This window comes from Meles meles, chromosome 12 (assembly GCF_922984935.1).
Source record: "Meles meles chromosome 12, mMelMel3.1 paternal haplotype, whole genome shotgun sequence".
Lineage (NCBI taxonomy): Eukaryota > Metazoa > Chordata > Mammalia > Carnivora > Mustelidae > Meles > Meles meles.
The window spans coordinates 69,904,107-69,931,479 of NC_060077.1; the positions used below are offsets into that span (position 1 = coordinate 69,904,107).

General features: G+C 38.3%; 1 protein-coding gene across 5 annotated transcripts in view; it reads right to left on the reverse strand.

Moving 5' to 3' along the window:
- SMAD2 (SMAD family member 2) overlaps positions 1-27,373 on the reverse strand; it is a 79,127-nt gene that overhangs the window by 3,495 nt on the left and 48,259 nt on the right. For 3 of the 5 annotated variants that reach the window (XM_046024590.1, XM_046024593.1, XM_046024589.1), the window contains 8 exons: positions 22,331-22,420; positions 21,096-21,289; positions 20,126-20,260; positions 17,232-17,306; positions 7,936-7,989; positions 6,210-6,422; positions 3,410-3,547; positions 3,104-3,248 (listed from right to left, as the gene is read on the reverse strand). In XM_046024590.1, coding sequence (XP_045880546.1) covers positions 3,104-3,248; positions 3,410-3,547; positions 6,210-6,422; positions 7,936-7,989; positions 17,232-17,306; positions 20,126-20,260; positions 21,096-21,289; positions 22,331-22,420 — 1,044 coding nt within the window. The remainder of the gene's footprint in view (positions 1-3,103; positions 3,249-3,409; positions 3,548-6,209; positions 6,423-7,935; positions 7,990-17,231; positions 17,307-20,125; positions 20,261-21,095; positions 21,290-22,330; positions 22,421-27,373) is intronic. The other 2 variants (XM_046024591.1, XM_046024592.1) reach the window with 2 other exon arrangements.

The following is a 27,373-nucleotide window of genomic DNA, read 5'->3' on the forward strand; positions in this document are numbered from 1 at the left end:
GTGACAGCCCTTCAAACACCATAAAAGGCCATTATCAACTCTTCATCTCCAAGTGACACCTGCTCAATAAAATTTAAAACTGTATTTCAGAGGATGTGGTTTTCTTTTTTTTTTTTTTTTTTAAAGATTTATTTATTTGACAGAGAGAAATCACAAGAGAGGCAGGCAGAGAGAGAGGAAGGGAAGCAGGCTCTCCGCTGAGCAGAGAGCCTGATGTGGGACTCGATCCCAGGACCCCGAGATCATGACCTGAGCTGAAGGCAGCGGCTTAACCCACTGAGCCACCCAGGCGCCCCAGGATGTGGTTTTCTATAGCAGATGGTGCCAGTGCCCCACTATACTCTTCGAAGTTTCCAGTGTTCTCTAGCCAACTTCCAATGCGTGTATCTGACTTTCTGTGCCTGAGAACTTCTCTGCTCCAGCCACGTGTACAGCAGACTACAAGTGTTAGGAAATTCACCTCCCTGGGAGCAGCCCTCAACCAATGACACGGGAACTGCCATTTAAATGCCAGTTTCCTTTCCTTCTGGGTGGGAGAATTCTCTATGTTCGTTACTGTTTCCCACATTTTCCTATGGGATTAGCTCTAATGACCCTCCCAATTTGGCAGATGGCTTAATAATGGTTTTGGCTGCCTTCCCTCCCCTACCTCACTTCCCTACTTCCTCCTTCCTTACCAGTGCTTCCCCCATTTCCTGAACAAACTCCTTGCATTTGAATCTGTGCCTCAGGGTCTGAGACATACGCAGAGACATGCTGATATGCGACTGTTCCTAAAACATGACACGGAGAACATTAATACCACAGTCTCAAATCTGACCCACACAAACTCACTATCTTATTTTGATTTAATAGCATACTTTGAATTATGCAGCTTAAAACTGCACCGGCACACTTCACAAGTTAACTCATATTATCCAGGAGGCAGAGGCAAGACTGCCCTTTCTCCATCGGGAAGATGGAGACTCTGTTCTTCCTATTGTTCCTCAGAGAAAGTTCCTTGTGCCGTCTCGCTCTCCCTCAGATCAGGCCTCCTGCAGGCTTTTGCCAAGATCTCTTTTAATTCTGATTCTTCCATTTGCTGAATTCTGCATACTTCTCAGTTTGTTTTCAATGAGACCATTTATTACTAATTAGCTGAACCTTCTGGGGTAATTCCTGATCCGGGCACTGAACGGGGGAGTAGGTTTCAGAAGGCTGTCACTCTTCTCATGTGGCCACAGAAATGCACCCAAGACATTATTTATTCCCTACCTATTTACTCCAATACCAATTCACCTAACTCAGCTATTTTTCTCACCTACATATAAATTCTTTGCACATCTGCATTTCCTATTTACGACGCTTTCTGATCTTTATACCGGCAAACATGCTGGTCTTACAGAAGATGAAAATGGTTTTGGAAATCTAGCCGTTGGCTCTACGTCCTCAGCTCCAGTGTTATTAAGGACAAAAGGTTCCTGGCCAGCACTAGGGTTCACAGATACAGAAGTACCCGACGTTATTCAGATCTGTAAGTGTTAAAGACAACTCGTTTATTATCTGAAGTAGATGTGTCTCTAACTCTATACCAATAAAAACATACTTCATGTTACTGCTTCTCCTAATCACAGGTTTTAAGTTCTCTCTGGGTTGAAGAATGGCAGAGTCCACAGTGCACAAAGGGCAGCACCTCTCGCCACCAATTACAACTGTCCTTAGTAGGAGAGCCACAGATGGACATGGAATTCTCCCCGCCCTCTGCAGTTCACGTTTAGTTGCACGAAATTTCTACTACCATGTCCTGTAATATTCTCATCTCCTGAAGAAAAATAAGTGTGACCTAAATGCCTGGTTATTAGATGGTACCATTTGAATCTAATTTTTAGTATCAACTCAAATCCAAGGAAAAAAGCCTTTAAAGGCATCACATCTCAAAAGGGAAATGATTAAATGAATTATTCTACTAATATAACTTGGACAAAATAATAACAAGTCTTCATTCTAGGATATAAATATGTAAAACAATATATATTTTTATAGAAGTATTCAACCAGAAGACCTCAAGTTTTACCCTCTCAAGAGGCATACACCTCCCCAAATCTGTTGAAGATATAAGAGAATCAAGTCCAAATGAAATGAAATTTATTTTGAAGGGCCCAAACTGCCAGAGAAAGAGAAATACTACTGCTATGCTGTATGAGTATCTTCAGAGGCAGGCACTCAGAGAGTAGCAGTATGAGCCGGAGAAGGACTAAGTATTTTACTTATAGTTCTAACCTTAAAGATGCTAAGGAAGTCTTCTCTTTCTGATGTGGAATCCCATGCATTGTTTAGTTTGGCAATAACCTAGTCTATCTTATCCCCTGATGACAAATTAGCTTCTGTAGAACTCAATTATGTAATCGTTACTACTATCATTGGAGAGGGTGTTAAGAGTTAAGGAGAGCTTTCTTCAAGTCCCAACTCCACCACTCACAAAGTGTCCTTGGGCAAATTATCAAATCTTTTCTAAGCCTACTTCCAAATAAGTATTAGTTTGAACCATTTAATACCACACGGAAAACACCGCCCAGGGCCGGCCTGACATGGAACAAGTGTGCCCTTCTATCTACTTCTTAACCTTACATTCAGCTGGTCTCAACTCAGCCATCTAGCCATACTCCTCTTGACCTTCTGTACTCCAGTCAAACCGAACTGCATTCTAGGGTCAAGACGGTAGTTTCCCAACCTCTCCTGACTACCTCAAATGCCATGCATCTTTCAGAACCTAGAGCAGGTGACCCCTCCACCAGAAGCCTTCCCAGAGCCCCAGTGAAAATGTTTCTCCTTGCGTGGACAGACAGATGCCTTCAAATATACTCCTTTAATGGCATCTGCCACCCTGCATCACCCTTCTGCCAGCATTCAACCAGGTTTTCAATCTGTCTTCCTTAATGCCAGCACGGGCATTTGGAGGACTTGTGAAGGCCCAGACCTCCAAAGCCCTTTTGTTACTTGGCATGTGCTCTGCTGACTGCATAACCTTAAGGAAAATCGATACATGGGAATTCCAGGAGATGCAAAGAACAGAAGAAAGAAGAATTACATTGTGGAAATTTAAGAGCTGAATATGTATTCATACCGGTATTCCGCTCCCCACCCTTTCACAAAACTCATTCTTATGGTGCACATTCTAGTTAGCTGATACACGGCTTCAAAACCCTGATTAACGGACTGAGCCAGAAGAGCAGCAAATTCCTGGTTGTTGAAGATCTTCAGATTACAGCCTATGATTGAAAAAAGTAAAAACCGTGTAAAACGAGTATCATTGTAAGACAATAATTTCAAAAGGGCTACAGATCTTAAAAAACGAGTCCTAGAATTAACAGCAACTATAGCAGCTCAGCAAGTCGATGGGACAGGCTGACTGACACTGCGGCAGCCATACCTGGTGGGATTTTACACACAGTTGCGGGGTGCCAGCCGTATCTCTGATTACAGTTGGGGCTCTGCACAAAGATTGCACTATCACTTAGGCACTCGGCAAAAACTTCTCCACCGATGTAATATAAGCGTACTCCTCTTCCTAAAACAAAATACATACGGGATTAGTTTTATAACATTTCGGCATGACTTTGGAAGAGTCTCTTCTTGGACGAGTATTAAAATGATGGAAGCTATACTGATAACCCTTTCCACAGCGATGCTTTTCTGAAGCCTAACTTCAAAACCTACCACTCTGTATTTTTCCAAGTATTTTTTTTAACATTGATCTTACTGACTTCAAAAAATAAGACATGCTTATCAAAAGTATTGAGGCAATGTAGAAAAGTACATGGCTAGTAAAATAAAGAATTTCATACAAATTATATATTATTTTAAAATAAGTAAAAGAAATTGAGCTAAGTTTAAAGGAACTAACGCTTTGGATAAATAAGCCTTCACTATAATAAATAGTATTTCCTTAACAACCACACTAAAATTAAGAAAAAAGAAAAAAAATCAAGACATTAGAGTCATTTGCCCTTTTTAAAACTACATATGAAGCTCACAACCAAATCCCTAGACAGATAAGCAGAATTAGGTAAGGAAAAAATATGCTGGGAGATTTTAACACTTCTTTCAGAATTTAACAAATCAAATACATACAAAATATTAGTGACGTAAGCATTTTAAAAAGCCAACTTTTTAGTTGTCTAGTGATCTAGGCAGCACCAAAGGTTCTCACCCCCGGTGTATATACATCTCTATTATTCAGTGAGGCATGAATCCAGGTGCTGCTGTTAAGGAGGTTTTCAAATGTAATTAAGATCTCCAATCAGCTGACCTCAAGGAAAGGAGATTCTCTTTTGGTGGGCCTGACTTAATCAGGTGATATCCCTTAGAAAGGACTGGGCTGTCCCTGGTGATAGTGGGTTCAAAATATGAGAGAGAGGGTTTAACAGCAGAGATTCTCTGTGCTTCATTGTGAAGACAGAGGGTCCATGGGGCAAGGAATGCCGGTGGCCTCTAGCTGCTGAAAGCAGCTCCAAGGTGACCATCTGTAGGAAATGAGGACTTCGCGGCTACAACTTCAGGGAAGCGGACTCTGCAACAATCATGTGAGCTCAGAAGGGGACCTCAAGCTCCAGACAAGAAACGGCCCAGTCAACACCACCACGGTCTCCCATTCTGAGACTCGGCGGATACTCCTAACCCTTGCCTGGACTCCTGACCTGCAGCAACTGTGACCTCACAAATGTGTGTAGTTTCAGGCTGGTCAGGTGTGTGGTAACGTGTTCCGTGACACAAGAAAACTAACAAAACCACCTACAGGTCAGCTTTAACACATAAACACAGAACTGACACTCTGCTCTCACAACCACAGAATGTGGCAAAACCACCAAATGTGTACCTGACCATCAAGAAAAGATTAAATCCCCAAAGGAGAGATTTCCCAGGCTACAGTCTCTGATCAAAACCACCTGATAAGTTAGAAATCCAAAGTAAAAAGACAATCCAAGAATTAGAGCAATCTAAGATTGTGGAGAGAAGTATGTATGATAGAGAAAACCTTCCGTTATCTGTATGCAGAACCCTAATTAAAACACAGGCAGAAACAGAACTGCTGTAGTTAAAGGTCGGGTATTCGGAAGCCCTCATTATCCCCAAGACACCTAGAATTATACAAAATTTACACACCAAGCAAGACCTGAGAAATTCCACACAGAGCCAAGTCACAGCACTGCGCAGAATCACACCTGTTCAGTGACCAGCGTTTCTCACAAGAGTTAATTCATCAGAAACAGAAGCAAACCATTGTTAAAAGAGGTTCCTTTAAGGTAATGAGAACTATGTTCAGTTATATTCGTGGCACTCCAACTTCTTTTTTTTCCTTACCTCATTGCCAAAAAAATACTGGACACCCCAGAGAGTCACTATTAATGTGGACTGCCATCTATGGAAACTTAGCACGTTCGATATTAAAACGGAGATTCAAAAAAATGTACTAGTTCATTTAGAAATCTAAATAATAAAGCCATTACGTATTCACATAAATAACGTCATTATGAAAAATAACAATCCCCCCCCTCAAATTAGTGAGAATAGCAATGTTTCACGTTTTTGCAACTCTCTCTACTGTCTGGCTTCACGGAAGAGAGGTGGATTCTCGTCAGAACCTACATGTAGTCGCCTGCAAAATCATATGCCTTGTAGTTTCTGGAATATTCCACTGTACATTCATAAGTGAACGAGAGTGAAAAAGGAAAACAGCATCTTAGTAGCATTATGAAAAGTTTTGACCTCATAAACGTGCTAGAAGGATATCAGGACTACAACATTTTGAGATCCTCTAAATTGTGTTTTGAGCTAGGTATTAAAGAGCAGTTTTTGTTGAAAATCTCTTCCTTCAGGTTAAGGGTGAGCGGATTTCATTACTTAATATATGAACTCCTGAAAGGGGGAATCCTCGGAGACGTCAACAAACTGAAAAAAGTCAGGATTTGTTAAAATTATAATTCTGAAATCTGAACATGACAGTCTTAGGACTGGCAGAGACTCTGCAATGTAATTTTAATGCCGATTTACTGACGGACTGCCCAGTATCAAGGGTGCCCAAGAGAGGAGAAGGCAAAATCAAGGGCATGTGGGTCAGACGCGGCCAGACAAGGCAAGCGGCTGCACACGAGCTCCGGACACGGTAAGCCCCGCAGCAGCCCCACTGTGAGTACATGGCAGTGATCCTCACACAAGGGAAAAACACGTACCTATATGTCTTCTCGTCATTTCCACAGTCGCGTTTCGGTTGACGTTGGAGAGCAACCCTAGGCAGAACCTCTCTGAATTGGATGGATCTGTGAAACCGTCGACAGTGAGTGAGGGCTGTGATGCGTGGAAGGTCTCGCCAACCCTCTGGTTTAATTCATAATAGGCTATTGAACACCAAAATGCAGGTTCTGAGTAAGTAACTGGCTGCAAATCTGGGGAAAAAAAATCAAACCCATAAAAGCAAGAAATGTTGTGTGAACAGTTCAAGCCAAGAAGAGATCGAGTATCAGCAGCTATCTGCACATGCCCTAGGCTGGCTTCCACTGGCTACCGCTCAGGAAGCTGACTTAACATCTACACCACAAACTCCAGTTTCCATTAGATCATACCAGATTTTCAGTGTCTCAAATTTCCCCCATCTCTTGAAGTCATCTAATCTTCAAACATCTTTCTCAGACTTTATGGTGGGTCATGTTCTACCGGTAGTTTTATTCAAGTTCATGTTTGAATATAAAATCATCGCAGGCAAAGTAAATCAACTTGTATAATACAACTAATTTTGGGGTAGGATAAAGTGGAATATTGCTGGAGCAAGGACGGGGTCAAAAGCCACAAGAAAAAAATCTATCGTAACAACAGGATACAAAATACGACATATTTCTGACATTGTCTATTTTAACAGGAGATCTTCCACGAGTTACCCTAGTTACAAAAAGAGAAAACCCACGCATACACAAGGAACAGAAAGTAATAAAACACAAAAAGCATGCAAGTAAAAACAGAATATGGACTCAAAAGAACTTACATATTTTACGGGAAAACTAGGAACCCATGGATTTAACTTCTATAATTTTAATTAAAAGACATAAGGAGGGGCGCCCAGGTGGCTCAGTCGGTTAAGCATCTGCCTTCTCAGAGGGGAGTCTGCTACTCCCTCTGCCCCTCCCGCCGCTTGTATATGCTCTCTCTCTCAAATAAAATCTTTAAAAGAAGACACAAGGAATATCATAACAAAAAAAGAAAAATTTTGTAGACTGAATTCCTAATGTGTAGAAACTGAAGAGGCACTGTGAAATACCGAGGTAAACTGAAGGCCAAGATTTAACTACACAACGCATGCACACACACCCTCTGTACCCCGTAGACATAGGTTCGTGCATATACATACATACATATATATACCTTATATTAATAACTGCTATCACAAAATATATCCTAAAATAAACATACCCATTTAAATCTAGCCATAGTAGGTCATTAAACTTTCCATAAAGAATATAATTTCCATGAATAGAGTTATTAGGTTTTTATGCTCATTTGTGCCAGTAAAAAACAGTTTTAGTAGTATTAAGGCAAATTATCATTTTTATTTTATTTATTTATTTGTCAGAGAGAGAGAGAGAGAGAGTGTGCGCGTGCACGCGCACAAGCAGGCAGAGGCAGAGAGAAAAGCAGGCTCCCTGTTGAGCAAGGAGCCCGATGTGGGACTCAGTCTCAGGACCCTGGGATCATGACCTGAGCCAAAGGCAGCGGCCTAACCAACTGAGCCACCCAGGCATCCCGGCAAATTATCATTTTTAAAAGCATGAATTGAAATAATCATTTCATTATTAGTTGGGATCCATTTCTCATATACACGAAAAATAATTATCAGAGAAGACATACAATTTACTGACATAGTGTAAAACAGTGTCGGGGGCAGGGGGGTAGTTTTTTGCGACTTACCCAAACTATGATTAACAGGGGAAAGAGTAGTAGGAGATAGTTCTGCTGGAGATCCTGAAACAAAAGGATTCAATCTTATAATAGATATTAAGTATTTCTAGAACTTTTGACCAAATAATAAATAAATAAATAAATAAATAAAATCAGGATACATCTGGTTGTAATTCATGATCATAGATAATACAGATTAAGTTTATCCCCTAAGAATTCAAAATACACAAGTGCTATATGGGAATTTAATTTTGAAGTCTTCAGTATATAAAAGGTACAAAAGAATATAAACAGCCCTGGCTTCTAGCCACCCAGTTCCCCTTCCTGAAGGCACCCAATGTTGCCAGTTCTTTGTGTACTCTTCCAGAAATACTCTATGAACCTCACAAGCAAATATATTGTTCTGTGCTCCCCACCTTGCTTTTTATATGCAAATGGTAATAGTTCTGAACTTTGCTTTTATACTACTTACTGACTAAGGAATGCTGATGTGTCCTTATTACTCTCTCCCTCTATTAGCCACATAAGCTTATATTATGCTGTATAATGATCCTATATTGGTAGATACTCAGACTATTTGCAATCTTCTGCTTTATGAACCAAGACTGCAATGAGTAATCTTGTACATTTTGCATACTTTCAATCATATCGTTCTCTCAGAGAAACCGCCAGGTCCAAGAGCTATACAACCATGATTTTGATAGATCTTGCCCAAACTGTCATCTATAGGAGTGGTACCAGTTTACAGTCCCAGTAGCAAGTGGTGTTATAAGGATGAATGGTGTTAGCTCATGTGTTAGCACTGATCACTGAAAACATGATTTCACAAGTATAGCTTTGATCCGTATTTCACTTATAAATGACATGGAGCAAGCAGTTTTATACTTCTTTGTACTGTACTGCCTTTGTGTGAACAGTTTCTTCTCGTGCTCACATTTCTATAATGATGGGGATCACTCCTCTCACTGATTTCTTTTTTATTTATGTACTGGGATATTAGTCCTTTTATGTTATGGGTTGTAAATATTTGGTCATCTGTCTTATGACTCTTCATAATTTTGATTAAGCAGAATTTAAAAAACCTTTCCTGTGTTTTATCAATCATTTTGGGGTCTCACACTTGGATAAAACAGTCATGACAACTGGATATTCTTGACTTACTCTTAACTTTAAGGAGATACTTCTTTCTAGTATATCACCATTAAGTGGGACATGGATTTGGGGATGAGAGATAAAATTTCTTATTTAGCATTTTTGCATCAATAATCTCATCCAGGGGTACCTGGGTGGCTCAGTGGGTTAAGCGTCTGCTTTTGGCTCAAGGCATGATCTCAGGGACTTGGTAACGAGACCTGGATTGGGCTCCCTGCTCAGGAGAACGTCTGCTTCTCCTTCTGCCCCTCCCCCTGCTCACACTCTCTCAAATAAACAAAATCTTCAAAAAAAAAAAAAAAAAGATCTCAAACAATACTGTTCTACAGATTCACCCTTTAAGTGCAATGTTACATTGCCTGAGGAAGACAATCTAGAAACTTTATGTCTTTTTTATGTTCTATAATAGCTTAAATGGCACTGTAGCAAAGCATTTTTTAATAGTTTGGTGGAATTCCTATGCAAAATTGTTTGCAGCTAATAATTTTCTAGGGTTTACCCTAGGACATTTCTCTATTTCTTCTATGAAAATCCACTGTTAAGATAGCTCTATTTTCTGTGGTCAGTTTTGGTAAATTATATTTTCTTAGAAAATTGTCCATTTCTTCCAGTTTTAGGTAAACAGGTTAAACCTAATCAAGAAAATAAGGGGAGGGGGCAGAAATACATAATAAGAAGCACCACAAACACAGACAGAAAAAAAAGGAATTATTCAGAGACTACTTCAGTCAATTCCATGTGATTAAATTTTAAGACACATATGTTATGAATGTTGTTAATTAATGTAATTACAGAATACATTTTGTTTTCTGATCATCTTTCTTATACATTTTTCAGAAAGTTGTGTAAAAAAGCATGACCTACAGCTCCCACACCTCAAATATCATAGCAAGCTGTAGGCTAAGACAGGTTGGACCCCTGACCCCCCACACTGTGACAACCACAGTATAAAATAGCAGGTGAAACCCCCAGATAAACAGATGAATCAAAACTGGAGAACAGGTGATAATCAGAACAAACTTCCATAAGAAAATTAAGCTTTTTTTTTGTTCCTCAGTTTGAAAAATCTGTTGGCAATCACAACAGGTTCTACTAAGAAAGGTCAAAATATATTTAGAACAATGAACTAAAACTCACCATTTCCTGAAGCAGATATAAAATAAACAAAGCTGCTATGAGAAATGGAGGAAACTGCCCAATTATTCATATCTCTTAACTATTGATTCCTCTACTAAATGCTTATCACTTATCAAAGTGACCAGTTAGAATTACAGATTTGGAAGAATGGTTCATTATAATCATACATAAAGTTTTAAGAAGTTGAACAATCTATTAGAAATTTTGTAAAGAGGCAAATTAATTGATAAATTAACCTATTAGTTACTCATATATTCATGCTGCTACTAAAGTCTGCAACTTCCAGTTATCAGAAGTAATAAATACCCTCAGTACTTAGGCAGTGGTTACTAGTAGTCTTGGCAGCTAAAACACTTAGAAGAATCCTTGTATATCTTTGTATACAAGTTTGAATAGAGTTGTAGTATAAATTTTTCAACAAGGAAATTTTCCATCAAAAGATCTGTATATTAAGTTTTTATTAAATGCCAAAGTACCTCCCCAAAATGCTTAGTCCCAACTCACAATTTATGAGCTAGAGTTTCTTCACCCTGTGTCAGTACCTTTTGCCATTTGCCTATTTGACTGATAGGGTGAAAGAGATGACATTTTTAAAATTTTTTCTTGTTGTGGTAAATAGTACATTCATATATTTTTTGTCCATTTTTCTATGACTTATTTTCTTTTTCTTCTTAACTTGTAAGTGGTCTTCAATTTTGAAATCTATTAGACTGGTCATTCATTTGCAAACATTTCCCCAAGTTTTTCGTTTCTTTTGATATAGCTTTCAAGGTAACATTAATTTTTTAAATCAGACATTACTTTTTAGAGCAGTTTTTAGGTTCACAGCAAAATGAGCAAAAAGTACCAAGAGCTCCCTGACAGCCACATACATATACAGGTACAATCTCCCTTGCAATGAGTACCTAGCACTGCAAGGGTTCATTTGTTGCTGTCAAGAAACTGACACGGACACGTCATTATCACCCAAAGCCCATAGTTAACGTGATGGTTCATTCTTGGTGTTGTACATTTTATGGGCTTTGACAAACACACAATAATAATATTCACCATGTAGTGTCTTACAAAATAGTTTCACTACCCTAAAAATCCCCTGTGCTCTCTCTATCCATCTCTTCCTCCTCTCTGACCCCTGGATATCACAGATCTTTTTACTGTGTCTATAGTTTTCCTTTTCTAGAATGTCATATAGTTAGAATCATAAAGTATGTAGTCCTTAGAAACTGGCTTCTTTCACTTGCAATATGCATTTAAGGTTCCTCCATGTCTCTTCATGACTTGGTAGCTCATTCCTTTTCAGTGCTGAATAACATCCCATTCTCTGAAAGTACCACTGTTTACTTATCTACTCACCTCTGAGTGCTTCCAAGTTTTGGCATTATGAAGAAAGCTGTTGTACATGTCCATATGCACGATTCTGTGTGTCCATACATTTTCGTAAGAGTATGTTTAGTTTTGTAAGAAGCTGCCAGGGAGTCTTCCAGAGGAGCGGTACCATTCTGCATCCCTACCAGCAAGGAATGCGAGCTCCTAGTGCTCCACTTCCTCACAAGCATTTGGGCATTTCCAGTGTTTGAATTCTGGCCATTCTAATAGGTGTGTGGTAGTTAACATTTTATATTTTATTTATTCAAATTTGCCAATATTTTCTCTGATGGTTTTATACTTACATATTACTCACTTAGATTATTTTAAGAATTCCTCATTGTCATGTACTGAAAATTATAGCTTCATTTTTTACTTTTAAGTGTTTGCTCCAAATGGAATTCATTTAGTCTGAGATGAATTACATGTTTAGTATTTAATATTTTTTTGAGGGGTATTAAAATTAATTTGAATTTCTTGAGCAAAATTAATGGCTAAAAATGTATTAATAAGTTTGAGTAAATTACCCAACCATAAATTAATAGCACAGAAGTGCAACAATAAAAAGAATAATTCTTTCAAAAGGACTTACGGGTCTTAAATTCGTTCCTTTGTTTTCATATCACAGAGAAAATCCTGAAAAACTGAAATTATCCACTATTTCATTTGTAGACCAAAAAGGCTTAAAAAGCAAGATTTAAAAAAATCTAATTTACTGAGTACAGACCAATCACTTTCACAGACCCTTCAGAAAACTGGGAATCATGCTGGGGTACTCCACCAACCTTTGCCCTACCTAATCACCAAGCAATGCATCTCAAAAGCATGTATGTCTCCCTCCATCCAGAAACCAGCCAGAGGACGTCTACTGCGGTAGTCAGAAATAGGGTATCCAGAATCTCACATGCTCGGTGCAGACTTCTGTCACTTTTTAGCTCTTTTCCTATGATGTCCACTGCAGGGCTGTATTTTTATTTTTAGTTTTTGTAAACACTGAACCTTTTAAAATTAAGAGTACAATTACTGCCAGAGGATGGGAATTACACAGAATGCTTATATTTTCTTGTTTTATCTAACTTTAATTTTTTATAATGAACATCTACTTGGTAGAATTCAAAATGCTGCAGCATAATTTCATCTGTAAAATATTCTCTTTTCTTTGACATGGAATGGTAGAAATATTAGACAAAGCAAAAAGAAAATGAAAGAAAGAAAGCCATGTTCTATGTTGTATGTCAATTTCAGCTCAAAAAAATATACATTTTCCTCATCTTTATTATGTGCTATGTATTTTCAAATTTTCAGTGAGCAAGAATTCTATGTATAAAAATAAAGGTGCTTTTCTTTTGTTCTTATTAATAACTTCTACAGGGTTCCCCTTATAATTAGAACGTAGAAGACTAAGAAAAACCCTGGTTCCCAAAATAACCGTAAAAAAATACTGGAAACACTAAAACAATTTTATTTTTCTTTAGGGTAACCAAAAAGCTATAGATCTATTTAAGTCTAAGTGAGCCTGTTTGCGGGGGTGAGGGGGGTGAAGTCTCTCTATGGAAGCAGAGGCGGGGGGGACCATCTTCGTCACTGACAGTGCCTGCCAGGTCAGGACACAGACACACAGGACTGGGCTTGTCAAAGGAAAAACCAACTAACATTTTAACAGCCAAGTGCAGGCAAATGGAATCCGAGAAGCCCAAGCATGGACGTAGTCCTCCTCTTGGTCAGCCAGTTCTAACCCACACATCTTGAGCTGAGTATGGGGTAGCACAGGAAATTTTGGGAAAGGCTGGAAAGCAGTGAGAGATCTGCAGTCTCATCATACTCGTATCTAAAAACCTGCTGAGGTAGGAGGCTACCCCCACCTTCAAGCCTATGGTGATCTGACATTAATTAAAACATCAAATCAGGGCGCCTGGGAGGCTCAGTGGGTTAAAGCCTTTGCCTTCAGCTCAGGTCATAATCTCAGGGCCTGGGATCCAGCCCTTTATCAGGCTCTCTTTACAGCACAGAGCCCACTCCCCCCGCGCCCTTGCCTACCTCTCTGCCTGCTTGTGATCTCTGTCAAATAAATAAATAAATAAATAAATAAATAAATAAATAAAATCAATCTTGAAAACAAAACAAAACAAATCATCACCCATTCAGCTCAACTCCTAATCATGTGGAAGAGATCAGGTCCTCAACTTAGCAACCAGAAAGAGAAAAGGGGAAGGCTTTCCAAGGGAGAAGAGTATCTCTATTACTCTCTAGTATTATTTCAGACAAAATACCCAGCATGCAATTAAAAAACAAACATGAGACGTGCAAAGTAATAGGAAAAGCCGACCCTTAATTAAAGAGATAAAAGTCAACATATGCAGACTACATATGAAGCAGGTACTGGGAAAAGACTTCCAAATGGAAACTGTAAAACTAAAAAATAGATAATCTGAAATGAACTCCCTCAATTGGCTTAACAGCAGACCAAAAGTTACACCCGCTTATACACAAAGGAGACAAGCTAAATCAATGGAGGACGTAAGTGCCAAAACAAGTGGACACACATCTAGAAGAATGGAAGAAAGAGCAGAAATGGTAAATATGCAGGGCAACATAAAAAGTTAATTTTAATCCTTTAAAAATTAAAACAAAACCCTCAAAGTCTAAAGCAAAAACGAGGTACTCTGGGGTTTATACACACACGTACATAAGACAAATGACAAGGGCAGCACAGACGGGGCAGGTGAATGAAATTAGTGTTACAAAATTCTTACACTGCACACGAGGCGTAAAATACTACAACTTAACAACCTAAGAAGGTGATAAAATTGGGATATGCGTTGTAATCGCGAGAACACTCACTGAGCACTGCTAAGTGGTACTGTTAAAAAGTCAAGAGAGTAAACAGAATGGATTCAAACATAAATATGTGATTCATCTGAGAGAATTCAGGAAAATGAAGGAGAGAGGAACAAAAATCAGATGGGATAAATAGAAAACAGTAAAATGGTAACTCAAACCCAATGATATCAACAAAGACACTACATAAAAATAGACTAAATATTCCAATTAAAAGAGATTGACAAAGACATGCAGTGCTGTCCCCAAGGAACACATTTCACATATAAAGATAAAGACAGACTGCAAGTAAATGGATGAAAGCTATACCACAAAGCCACTGAAATAAATCATGGTGATTATGAACAGGAGACACACTTTATAACAAGGGGCAATTCATCCGAGGGACATCATCATTCTAAGTGCGCGCCAGTGAAGACAGAGACTCAAAACCCATGAAGCAAAAACTGACAGGACCAAAATCAGAGCTGGAGACACTAACACCGCTCTCCATTACTGAGAGGACAAGTAGAAAAAAAATGAGAGGATTAGGAAGATCTAAACACCACCATCAAACATGCCCTAAATGACGTTAGAGAACTCTGCAAGTGCAGAACATTCTTTTCAATTATACACAGAATTCTTCTCAACACAAATAAGACATGTTGTGGCATAAAATAACTTTCAGTAAATTTCCGAAGACTGACATCATGCATAGTATATTTTGAACCATGATAGAATTCAGTTAAAAATCAATGAAGTATCTAGAAAATTCCCACAATTCTTAAAAAACCAGAGTTTAAAGAGAGTTCAGTTTTGTTCTAAATTGGGGTCCTAGATCGGTTAGAACTTTCTTGCCATAGCACCGAAAAAGGAATGGACACCAGAGAGAAGACTGGTAGTCAAAGCAACTCTTAGCATCTCATGAATCAAATATGCACATGATCACTACAAGAAATATTCTACATGCATTGTTTTGAAAAAGTAACAGAATTAGAAATATGAGGTTAGGTTCAAAGCAACCCCCCAAACACTGAATCCATTTTTAGTTGAGTCCATTATTCTCCCTTCTCAAACCTGACCCTTTATCATACCCACTGATTACCTCTGAGTTACTGCTCCTCCCCTGTGTCAGCTCTATGATCAAAGTGGGCTCTGAGCACTAATGGAAACCTCATGGCCTTCTACGTCCGGCTTCTTTCATTTAATACAGTGCTTCTAAGGTTCATCTATATCATACCATGTATCAGTACATTGCTTTTTCATACAGTTGAATAATATTTTGACATACGAATAACACCTCATTTAATTTGTCCATTCATCACCTGATGGACAATTGTGTCACTTCCAATTCTGGACTAGGATGGATAATACTTCAATGAACACTTGTGTACAAGTTTTGTGTGGACGTGTTTAAAATTTTCTTGGGCCTAAACCCAGGAGTGAAACTGCTGGATCATACTGTTACTCTCTGTTTAACTTTTGAAGGAAAAACCAACTTTTCCAAAGCAACCCAACCGTTTCTGCATTCCTGACAGCAACACATGAAGACTCCAACTTGTCCATGTCCTCACCAACGCTTGCCACTGTCCTTTTCTGATCACAGACATTGTAGTGGGTGTGAAGTCCCAAGTGAGGTGGGCACTGTGGTTTTGATTTGCATTTCCCTGAGTGCTAATGATGTCGAGCATCTTTTTCTTGGCATTCACTTTCAAAAGTCACAGTGGCGGTGGTCCATCAAAAAGGAACATGATTGGTTCAGGAATACCGATCTTTGGCATATATGGGTGTATGAGGAAGGTGTATTTGGGAAGCCAAATACCATTTGTAGTAAGACATCTACATTAAGAGGTACATGTTATTTCCAGTGATCATTAGATTATCTGTATTTCTGGGTTATCTACTACTCTGAACAGTTACACGTATGATTAGCTAGAACAGAAGCTTCTTTATCTGGGAGTTTAATAACGGAAAGATTTAAACAACAGAATTATTGCAAAAGCCAGTTCCCAGTCCACCCCCTGCCGCCAATGTTAATTCATTTAAAAATAACTTGGATTATCATAACTACAGAATGCTTTAGTATAAACTGTGTAGAAAAGCTGACAATGTAATCTGACAGGCTGTGACATTCAAGTATCCAGTCCTCAAGATTACAGACAGGGTGGAACAGAGCAAACCAGACGATGACAATGACACCGCGGCTACTTCACTGCTAACCTAGTTAGTTCTGGTGGATTATACATTTTATCACGGAACAACTGTTTTAAAGCTCTGACATGTGTAATACTCATTACATGCTAAAACTTTTTCTCCACTGTGTCTGTGGAGTGGATAGTTAAAAATGAGAAATTAATTTAATTAGGTCAGGTACAAGGTATTTTGTGTGAACCATCTACTACCACTCAGAACTCACGATTCAGTTAAAGGAGCCCTGAAAATCTGATCCTCATCCTCCAAATTTCTCAGAAAATCTGTTAGTGGGCTCATTTTGGTTTTTCATCACAAAGACATTTATTCATTGGGTAACTAAAACTTTGAACAGAAGCACAGAAGACTTAAACAGGAAACTGCGAGAGTGCTAATTTTCATTTAATCTAATGAGAGAAAATTATTAACAATTATTCTGCAGAGTAGCATGTGTAACTTTTTCATTGACAAGAGGGCCCTCCTTTGGAAGGTTCAAATACAATTACATCAAAACAGAAAGTTCTTTCTGTGATGTATGTCCCAACTTCTCCACATTGAAGAGTCACAAATAATTCTCGTGGGTTTTAAGCAGGGCAAAAAATGTGTATCTCATCACTGAGGAAATTTTGAAAAATAAGTTTTACCTGTATCCATACTTTGGTTCAACTGTTGATCGCTTGTTTCTCCATCCTCACTGATATATCCAGGAGGTGGCGTTTCTACAAAAGTTTAGAACAAATAAGCACAGCTGCAAATGCAATCTCACCACCTTTCTCCTAGCTACCAAAGATAACCAAAGAATCACTCTGAATAATAAACATGAAAATTATATAACGTTATTATAAAACATAGTATTTGGTATTGAGGGCATATGATTCAGGTTCTGATCCAAATCTTACAGGTGAATCCTTAAAGCCTACTTGTAATATAACCAAGCTCTCTAGGCATATTTTCTTAGCTATTATTTACATATCTGGCTCATTCCCATATGTATGTTTTCTGGGGCAAGAGCCAAAAATAGAACTTCCAAGATGCCTCAGTTCTGAATCAGTATGCTTCAAAGACATAAAGACATTAGTACCTACTTTTCTTTTCTTTTCCTTTTTTTTAAAAAAAAAACTAATGGCCATCATGGATAGGTACATCTAGGAGATGATTAAAGAACACACAACACACATGAGATTTCAGATTACATGGTAATATGGGCTTACATTAGGTTCAATGGGGCAAAATACGATAATACGTTTCAGGACAGGACAGGCTTAAATTCCACCTAAAAAGTACATTTCTCCATGGATCTCTAACCAGTAAATTGTGAGTGTTTGAGGCAGAAATTTAAATTCAAACACAGACTACTGCACAAACCTGAGGCAAAATACTCCCTGAAAAGAAGATTCTACTGTGCCATTTCCAACACGTTTAAGGAACGAAATGTTTATATTCTAGAGGCGTGTGAATAGCTGAATAAGCTTCATATAAAATAAATATACGTATATAATTTTACCAGTTATAATTTCAGGGAAGAAAAAGTTTAAGTGACTATCAATGGTTTAGTATTTTCATGGCTGGGCAGTTTGAAGCCATCTGAGGTGATGTAATGACCCAAAGGGAGAGGGAGAAATGTGGGTGAAAGGGCTCATCCACCGAACCCTTCACTGAAACTCCCCCTTGAGCTAAGCGCACATCGACCCTAAGCAGAGAACTCTTCATTTAGTGCCAGTACCCCAGGATCGTTACGATGAAATCCCAAGAATAAAATAAAATACCTTCTACACTCAAACAAAAAAGAACACAAAAACAAGATCAGTATGTGTCAGTACGTACTATCTTAAAGGTTAAAGCTAACAAAATTAAACAGGGCTACATTTTGTCAGTTTAAACACCCACGTCTTAAAGAGGAAGAAATGCTGACCTTCATTTTAAAATAGTTTATCCTGTTTTACTTTTCTCCATTATTACCTTAAAATAATAAATAATAAAGCTATTAAGCATTCTGGAGAAAATACTAAAATTTCTTTTGAAGTGGAACAAAAAATGAGCCCTTAGCTTTCACTGTCGGCTGGCACCGGGTAAAGCCCCATTGTCCAGAAAAGCAAATAGGTGTGACCAGCTTTTGATCTTCTACTTTTAAAATAAACCAAATCTAAACAAATAAAGAAAGGAAAATAAACCCAAACATCTCCATAAGTAAAAGCCACTAGTCACTTTGATTAACATCCTTCCAAATAATTATTGGGGAGGTGTCTTACAAGACTGTATGCTTACACCTCGGTTTCCTGGTATTGTTGAGTAATACAAATTCCCACATCAAGGACTAAAATGCACCCCCTACACCGTACACACATAACCACGTCCAGCTAAGTCTTCTCCCAAGCAAGGGCTCTTTCAGTCCTGACCCCACTAGTCCTCATACTCCATCTGCTCTGCACCCTTCTCTCCCAACTTCTCAAACAGTTTGTTTCCGATCAACCTAAAAGGAAGCCTTAAACTCTCTTTTGGAATAAAATAATAGTTTAAAAATGCATATTAAACCAATCAGGAAACACTTTCTACCTTTAAAATAAGCTATTTTTTAAAAATCCTTGCTTAGGTTTTTAAAATTGTCTTCGATGAACAAGCATTATTTCCATGAGTCACATTAAAGAAATCTTGTTTAAATGTACTTGAAACTAAGTTCCTTACATATTTTCTGTTGCATTTAAAAAAAAAAAAAAAAAAAAAGCCAGAGTGGAGTGGAGAAATATTACAACAGGAGAAAAAACCGGAGACACTAAAATATCTGATGTATAGCTCAATCCTCATTCTAGTATTGTATCTTTAGTTTCTGCTAGGGAAAAACCCAAAAAACAAAAAAGGGAAATACAAATAAAGAAAGTAAGAAAATATTAGTTGTTCTTTTTAAAAAAATAATGAAAACTAAAACTGCATCAGGGAATATTACCAGATTACATAATAATCAGAGCCATATATAATACAGTAATTTGAGAACCATGTGATTAAATTAATTTCTCTTTCAGCAGAGGTTACTGAAGCCCAGACGAAAAAACTAAATGAGAGGAGTTATGATTTTCAGTACTGCAGCGCTGCTACATCTTAGAAATCAAATATTGTATCTCCTACAGAAATGTTACGTTTCTTTCCAACATTATCAAACTATTTATGAAAATGATTATGTCACTTGTTTCAGGAACACTTTTTTCTTCTACCACTTATTTTGCTTACATTCTGTATCTCTCTTAGCTTCAACAACTAAGACAAACTTACTAAGATCTTTTCTTTTCTGCTTCTCACAGTACTTTGATTAAAGCCACTGCAAAAGAAAATGAAATATAACGTAAAACTTTTCTCCAGACAAAAGCGTTTAAAGTACGAGGCTTACACATGTCATAAAATCATCAACCCGCAAAGCAGATTTGTCTATTCAAAATCCAGAAGCCTTTTTTTAAGAAGTCAAATCACAATTCACGAATACTTGAATGTTTTAGGAACAAAATTTTTATCTATCCCAATTTTTAGGAGATTTGGAAGGCAAAAATACCTGGGATGTAATTACTCTGTGGCTCAATTCCCGCTGGGAAATTAGTGTTTTCTGGAATGGAGTGGGTATAATCGTCCAGAGGAGGCAGCTCTGTTAGGATCTCAGTGTGCCGCGGCACCAGTACGGGAGGCAGAACTGGAAGAGGTAGAGGGATCCAGGTTAACAGCAAGGAAGCAAGGATGGGTGCTGGGGGAGGGGCACACACTAGACCTTCTTTGAAAAACTCCACACATACAAAAAGAAGAGAGCAGCCTGATTAATTTTTAAAATTTAGGGTTCAACAATTTGGAATTATACTAGCTGAGAAACCGACAAATCTGATTGGTTTTAACTTGCCATGGAGTCCAGAATCTCAATTTCCAAGTTCCAATTTATCCTGTACTTTAAGGAACAAGGGCATTCTGGTAATACTATATTACCGTAACAGTTCATAAATTCCCAGTGGAAAAGGTGCAGAAAGATCTGTGAAGTCAGATTTAGGCCATTTCTAAAAATATAGCTGTATTCGCTCTGAAAGTTTCAAGTACACAGCTAAGTAAACTAAAAGTCTTGCTATGAACTTCACTAATCTGCTTAGATGTAATCCATGCCACTAAAGGACTTCAAAAAGATGCTCAAAGAACGAAACGACTGAACACAGCTTAGGCAGCAGACAGGTAAAGAGGTCTATTAGTTTAGTTCCAAGCAGTCTGTGAATGTGGGGATTAGAATTTCCCAGATCTGTAACTCTGAGGTCAAATGGCATGCTCTCCCAAGAAACTGACATATCTGACCCTCTAATGGTTTCTTTTTCCCTATTTAAAACATTTAAAAAGTCCTTTTAATTAGTAGCAAATAATGCACTGTATTTGAGGTAATTTATCAGAATTTTACACCAAAGTTTCCCAGGGGCAATTACCTAGGAGTACCTAACATACTTAAGTTCAAGCATTTAATTTAAAACAAGGGAAAAAAGCCCCGATTTTTCTACCTGGTGTCTCAACTCTCTGGTAGTGGTAAGGGTTTACACATACTTCATCCTTTTTAAGATTAAAAGCATATTCGCAGTTTTCGATTGCTTTGAGCTCATGGTGACTGTGAAGGTCAGGCCAGCGCCACAATCGGCAATATATCACATGTGGCAGTCCTTTCCGATGGGACACTTGTAGACGGCCATCCAAAGACCTGTTGAGAAGCAAGGGGAGAGAAAGGTGGGAACTTTAAAAACAAAACAGGCATAGTCGATTGGGCTAAATTCATACAGTAAGAGCATAAAGAAAGGAATGACAGACATTCAGTTAGTTTTAGTGAGTACAAGGAAGAAAAATGTACTGTTTAATGGGTCTGCTATAAAAGTAAACAGCGGCACTAGCAGGTGTTTCTCATAAATATGCTAAATATGTCAGTGAGTGGCTAACCACTTGGGAAGAAACTGAGTTTTAAAAAAGGACCATCTAGTATACTTGAAAAATTTTTGCCAACTTCCATCTTGAGTAAATCGAACTCTTAATTAGGGATGCTTTGGAGGGCATTAATACTGTAGATGACTGAATTATCAAAAAAAGGAACTAGTGTGAAAAATGGTAAGTACCAACAAGGATGTAAAGTAACTTACTCAAACTAATGTAGCTCATTACCCAGTTGTGACTGTTCTGAGTACCGAGGTGTAGTTCTAGAGCTCACACAATAATGCAGATGGTGATGAAATACAATGAGATGAAATGGACAAATACCAAAATGCTCCAAAAGAGAATAAGGTGATTTAAAAAAAAAAAATAGAGAGAACATAAAATGAGTTAGCCTAGCGTTAACTGTGATATAAGGGGGTTGGTAAATAACTATGTATTTATTAGTATAAAGAAGATGAGATTTAGATGATAGCAAGAAATTTAGCAAAAACTGGTTATAGATCTACTTGAAAATTAGGCCAACAACAGATTATAATCTAATCTCAAACTCAAATGAGAATATAGGTATCAAAGTTCCTATTCTTTAGGGGATGCAATAATTTAAAGAAGGTTCAAAACTAAAATTTCATTGATCAAAACATCAGCTGACACATTTAATATATCGTTAATACCGGCAAGCAGGTATTTTAAATGCCATGCCTTATTTACATTAAGGAAACATCCTAGGCAAAATGATACTGAGCAACCCGTAACAGGTTTTCCAAAACAGCCCCCCGCCCCAAGATTGCTAGGATTCCATAGAGGGCAGAATATTCACCTGGTTTGTTCAGAGAAGCTGTAAAGGCCTGTTGTATCCCACTGATCTATCGTATTTGGTGTACTCAGTCCCCAAATTTCAGAGCAAGTGCTGTGCATAAATTGAAAAACAAAAAATTGATGTGAACATGGAAGCATGGTTATTCAAAATACCATGATGTAAAACATGGAAAATGTACAGAATACTTCCTTCACCCAGAAAATATATATGTCGCTTCACTTTTTCACGGGCTTTTCGCGCTGCTTTCTATATTTTCCATATGAAGGAAGCCAATAAAATGGAACATGTGACTCCAGGTAAGTTATGATTATGTTTTAAAAATGTGAACATCAATGCTCTCTAGCTTCATGAAATCATACCTATAATGCCCTTTCCAATTTCTTCTACTCACGACAAAGGACTATACCTATGCCATTAGCCTTACTAAGAGTGATTCATTTTATAATCTAGTTTTTTAAAAAACTTATCTAAAAATGGATGTCAACTGGTCTTTTCAATACAGGAAAAATTTCACTTAAGTTAGATACATACCCGCAGTTAAGATTTTCACATTATTTGTTTGAGATACTTTTTTATTCAGTTTTGCAAATACTACATAGGAGAAGGAAGTGCATTCTGAAGTCACTCAAACATAACCTAACACCTTAAAAGTTTTAACTGCTACGAGGACTAAAGATATGTGAAAGCACCAAATTCTTAAGACGATAGGAGTATATGAAAAATCAGCTAGGTCTAGTTTTCAAAAACCAATACACCTGCAGGAGAGAGACCAGGAAGACCTCGAGCTTTTCCTTCCACATCTCATTCCAGAACATGGGCAGCCCAGAGAAAAATTCTCCCTGCTTCCCCGCCATGACTTTATTTCACAGTCACTTCTCATTATGGGAAAAGGGAAGAAGGGCTTCAAAGGCAGTCTGGACTTCCGCCTGTCAATGGGTCTCAGGTCCTAAGTTGTGCTTCTTGTAGTTAAGAGTCAAAAGGTAATTTCTGAAACAAACTCAAATTCCATGTCTTACATATTACAACATCACCAAAATTTCAAAGAGGAATAAGAACCACTTCAAAACAAATTTTGGAAATAAAAATGAAATAATTTATTAACTGCTTAAACAAGGTGATGTACACATTGCTAATGAGCTAACTGAGACAACATTTCAAAGGACACTGGTGGCCAAGCGCTGTCTTCCTGTGGCTTGGCAACACACCTCGCAGGGGCTGCGGGGCTGCCAGGCCTCTTGACCACAGACACATTTCATGCCATGCCCTGGGGGCTACAGCAGCCACACTGGACGGTTTTTACAAATGCATTTGCAGATACTACCCAGCACCCTTTTAAGGTATTTTACAGATTCTCCTGCTTTTTATGCTGTAGAAATCTTTCAATTCCCAAACAACCAAAGTTGGGAAGTCAAGAAACTGGAGGATAATGTAAACCTTTTCTTTTTTTCTCCGAAGATGTACTGGAAAAAACCCATGACATACAGTGTTCTTATTCTTTTTTTTTAAGATTTAATTTATTCATCTGGCAGAGAGAGAGACAGATCATGAGCAAGGGGAGCAGCAGGCAGAGGGAGAGGGAGACGCAGGCCCACTGCTTCAGGGAGGAAGAAGTAGGGAGCCTGATGCGGTACTTGACCCCAGGGTCCTAGGATCATGACCTGAGCCAAAGGCTGATGCTTAACCGACTGAGCCACCCAGACGCCCCACTTGGTTCTTTTATTTAAGATATTTATCAAATACCTACAGAAGAAAACAGAGCACGAAGTTGTTTAAATCACAATAAAATCAACTACATTCTAGAGTGTTATGAATCTGAATTTAAACCTCAGAAGGGAAAGTATACAGCTTACTCTTCATCCTTGAAATGATTAACAAAAGATTAGATTAGAAGCTATTCTGCTCTTATGAGAGTTTAATGAAGATTTCACCCAAGTGCTTCTGACACAGAGAACCAGAATCTAAAAGAGAGCACAAAGAGCTTAACCTGGGCTTGAATCAAGCCCTGAAATAAATCAGGAAATAATAAACAGTCGTTGTTCAGAACATGCAATCAATTTGGAGGCAGGCCGACCTAGATCACTGCACACCTCACTACCCAACTCAGCCACATTCCAACTTCCATCATAGGGTATAGATAAGCCTTAGTCCGACTGTTTACTGTAACATCACTCTCTAATTAGAAGGTTTACTTCAAAATATTAAATTTGCTTCTAGCTAGTAAAATTTTTGCTCATTTATATAAGAAAAACTTTTTTTTAAAGAATCAATTTATAACAAAACACATAAAGCACCTGGAATAAAAGTAAGTATAAATTGTCAAAACTACACAAAGAAACATTTTAATTATTACTAAAGGATATACAGGCAAAGTAACCAAAGAGAAAAGCATCTATCTTCCTATTTAGGAAGATATCATAGCGATGCCAATTCCACCAAAGTAAAATCTCAGACAAAATTACTCCAAATATAACATACCAAAATAAGAAAGAATGACCAGGAAAACTTTAACAAAGAAGAGTAGAGAATGGCCCTACCAAATTCTGAAACACGTTACAAACTCTCAATAGAAACAGTATCTAGTAAGCAAGAGGACACAAAACAGAGGTCCTGCCTGTAGGGCAGCCTCAATTAAGCAAACCTTCCTTCAAGTAAAAATGACAGCCTCTGAACAAGATATAATAAAATCAACTATGTGAAAACAGTGGAGAGACCAAAAGGACAAAAGTCAAAAGGAAGTCAACCTTTGTAAGGGGGCAACTCTACTGGATGAACTGCATTTAGGTGGCTTTGTATCTAAGCACAGCGCACAGTGTGAGCTAGGCAGGACATCTAGACCTTAAGCAGAGAACGAACTGCAATTTTACTGACGGGCACAAACAATTAGAGAATGGATGTGGGGCTGCAAGAACGGCTGGAAAAAGAAGGGGGGAAATCTGGTAAAGAAGGAACCACAGGGGGATAAATAGCAAAATACGAATATGAACTCTGGCCCAAATCCTTGGCTGACCTCTCAACTACAAATGTGGGAGAGACATACCGCCTGCTGAAAACTAGCACCCAGGAATCTAAAAGAACAAAGTCCTGAAATCCCAGCTGTTGCTTACATTAGAGGCAAACAAAAAGGTTGGAGTTGAGGCCAACTGCTGGAACAAAAATCAGCTCTTCAGAGGAAGATAACAGAATTTAGAGTCTCTGTAATATTTCATCCCAAATATCCAGTACAAAAGCACGAATTACTAAACATATCAAGAAATAGGAAAATGTCAGCTCCTAGTCAACAGAAAGAAAGGCCAGTAGAAACAAATCCCTGAAATGAACCAACAGACAAGGATTTTTAAAGTAACTACTGTGAATACGCACATGGACTTAATGAACGGATGGCAATCTCAGCTGATTAATGAAACTATAAAAATGAATCAAATGGAAATTCTAGAATTGAAAATTATAAAATCAGAAATTAAAAAGGTAACCTAATGGCTGGGGTTCAGATTGACTTTCAGACAGAAAAGTCAATCTGAAGATGAGTCAAGAGAAATCACCTAAACAGAGGAAACAAAGTGAAAAAGAGTGAATAACAAAATGAACAATCTCAGTAACAATAATGTACAGTTGGAGAGGAAGGAAGAACAAACCAGAACAAATGTTTGAAATAGTAATGGCTGAAACATTTTCAACCTCAGCTGAAACAAAACTCATACTTAAAGAAACTCAGTTAATACCAAGCAGTTTAAATACAAAGAAAATCGCACTTGGGCACATCACTGTCAAAACAGTAAAGACAAAAGGTGAAAAGAAAATCTTCTAAGTGGTGAGAACTACAAAAATTCTTGGCACAAATGGCTTCTAGGAGCCTAAGGTCAAGTCCCCGGTAGGATCTTGAGTTCCTGTGGGGGGGTGGGGGAGAGGTCAAGATGGCCCAAAGAATTTACCATTTGTTCCTGCCAACACGTGTCAATAGAGACCCCTGACCTCCTTTTCTTAGAGCATTTATTTTAAAAACTTGCCCTTGTAAGTCCTTCTCCAGTCTCTTTGAGATGTACTCCGTGTCTCCTACAGCTCAGGAGTCTTTCTCAAGAACCTGAAAGCTAGAGGCGCCTGGGTGGCTCAGTGGGTTAAGCCTCTCTGCCTTTGGCTCGGGTCATGATCTCAGGGTCCTGGGATCGAGCCCTGCATCGGGCTCTCTGCTCAGCGGGGAGCCTGCTTCCCTCCTCTATCTCTGTCTGCTGCTCTGCCTACTTATGACCTCTCTCTCTGTGTCAAATAAATAAATAAAATCTTTAAAAAAAAAAAAACAAACCTGAAATCTATTCCTTCGAAATGTAATCAGTCATCAGAAAGGTCAGCTCTGTCTCCCAGATTGCCCTCAGAGGGAGGGTAGAGGCCTAACTTGGAGAAATGCCATTTAGCAGACACATATGGCCCAATCACACTATACTGACCCACCCTCTTACCCCCCCCAACCTTTTTTTTTTTTTTTTGGCTAATTTTTCACTTCCCTGACTCTGCTCAAGCCTCTACTCATTCCCCCAGCTCCACCCTCACCTTCTCCCAGTCACCTCTATGCAAACTGAAATTAAGCTCAGCTCTTCTACCACCATTACTGAATAAAGTCTGTTTTTACCAACTTTAATCAATGTCTGGCTTTAACTTTCACAGTAGCAAGAGAACAATCCACATATGTAGAGGAATGAACACATGAGCAACAATTTCTCATCAGAAATAGTACAAGCCAGGGGCACCTGGGTGGCTCAGTGGGTTAAAGCCTCTGCCTTCAGCTTGGGTCATGATCCCAGGGTCCTGGGATTGAGCCCCCGTCGGACTCTCTGCTCGGCAAAGAACCTGCTTCCTCCTCTCTCTCTGCCTGCCTCTCTGCCTACTTATGATCTCTGTCTGTCAAATAAATAAATAAAATCTCTAAAAAAAAAAAAAAAAGAAAAGAAAAGAAAAAAAGAAATAGTACAAGCCGGAAGACAATGGAACACCTTTAAAGAGGGGGAAAAAAAAACCAAACTCAACCTAAAATCTGTATCCAACAGAAATATC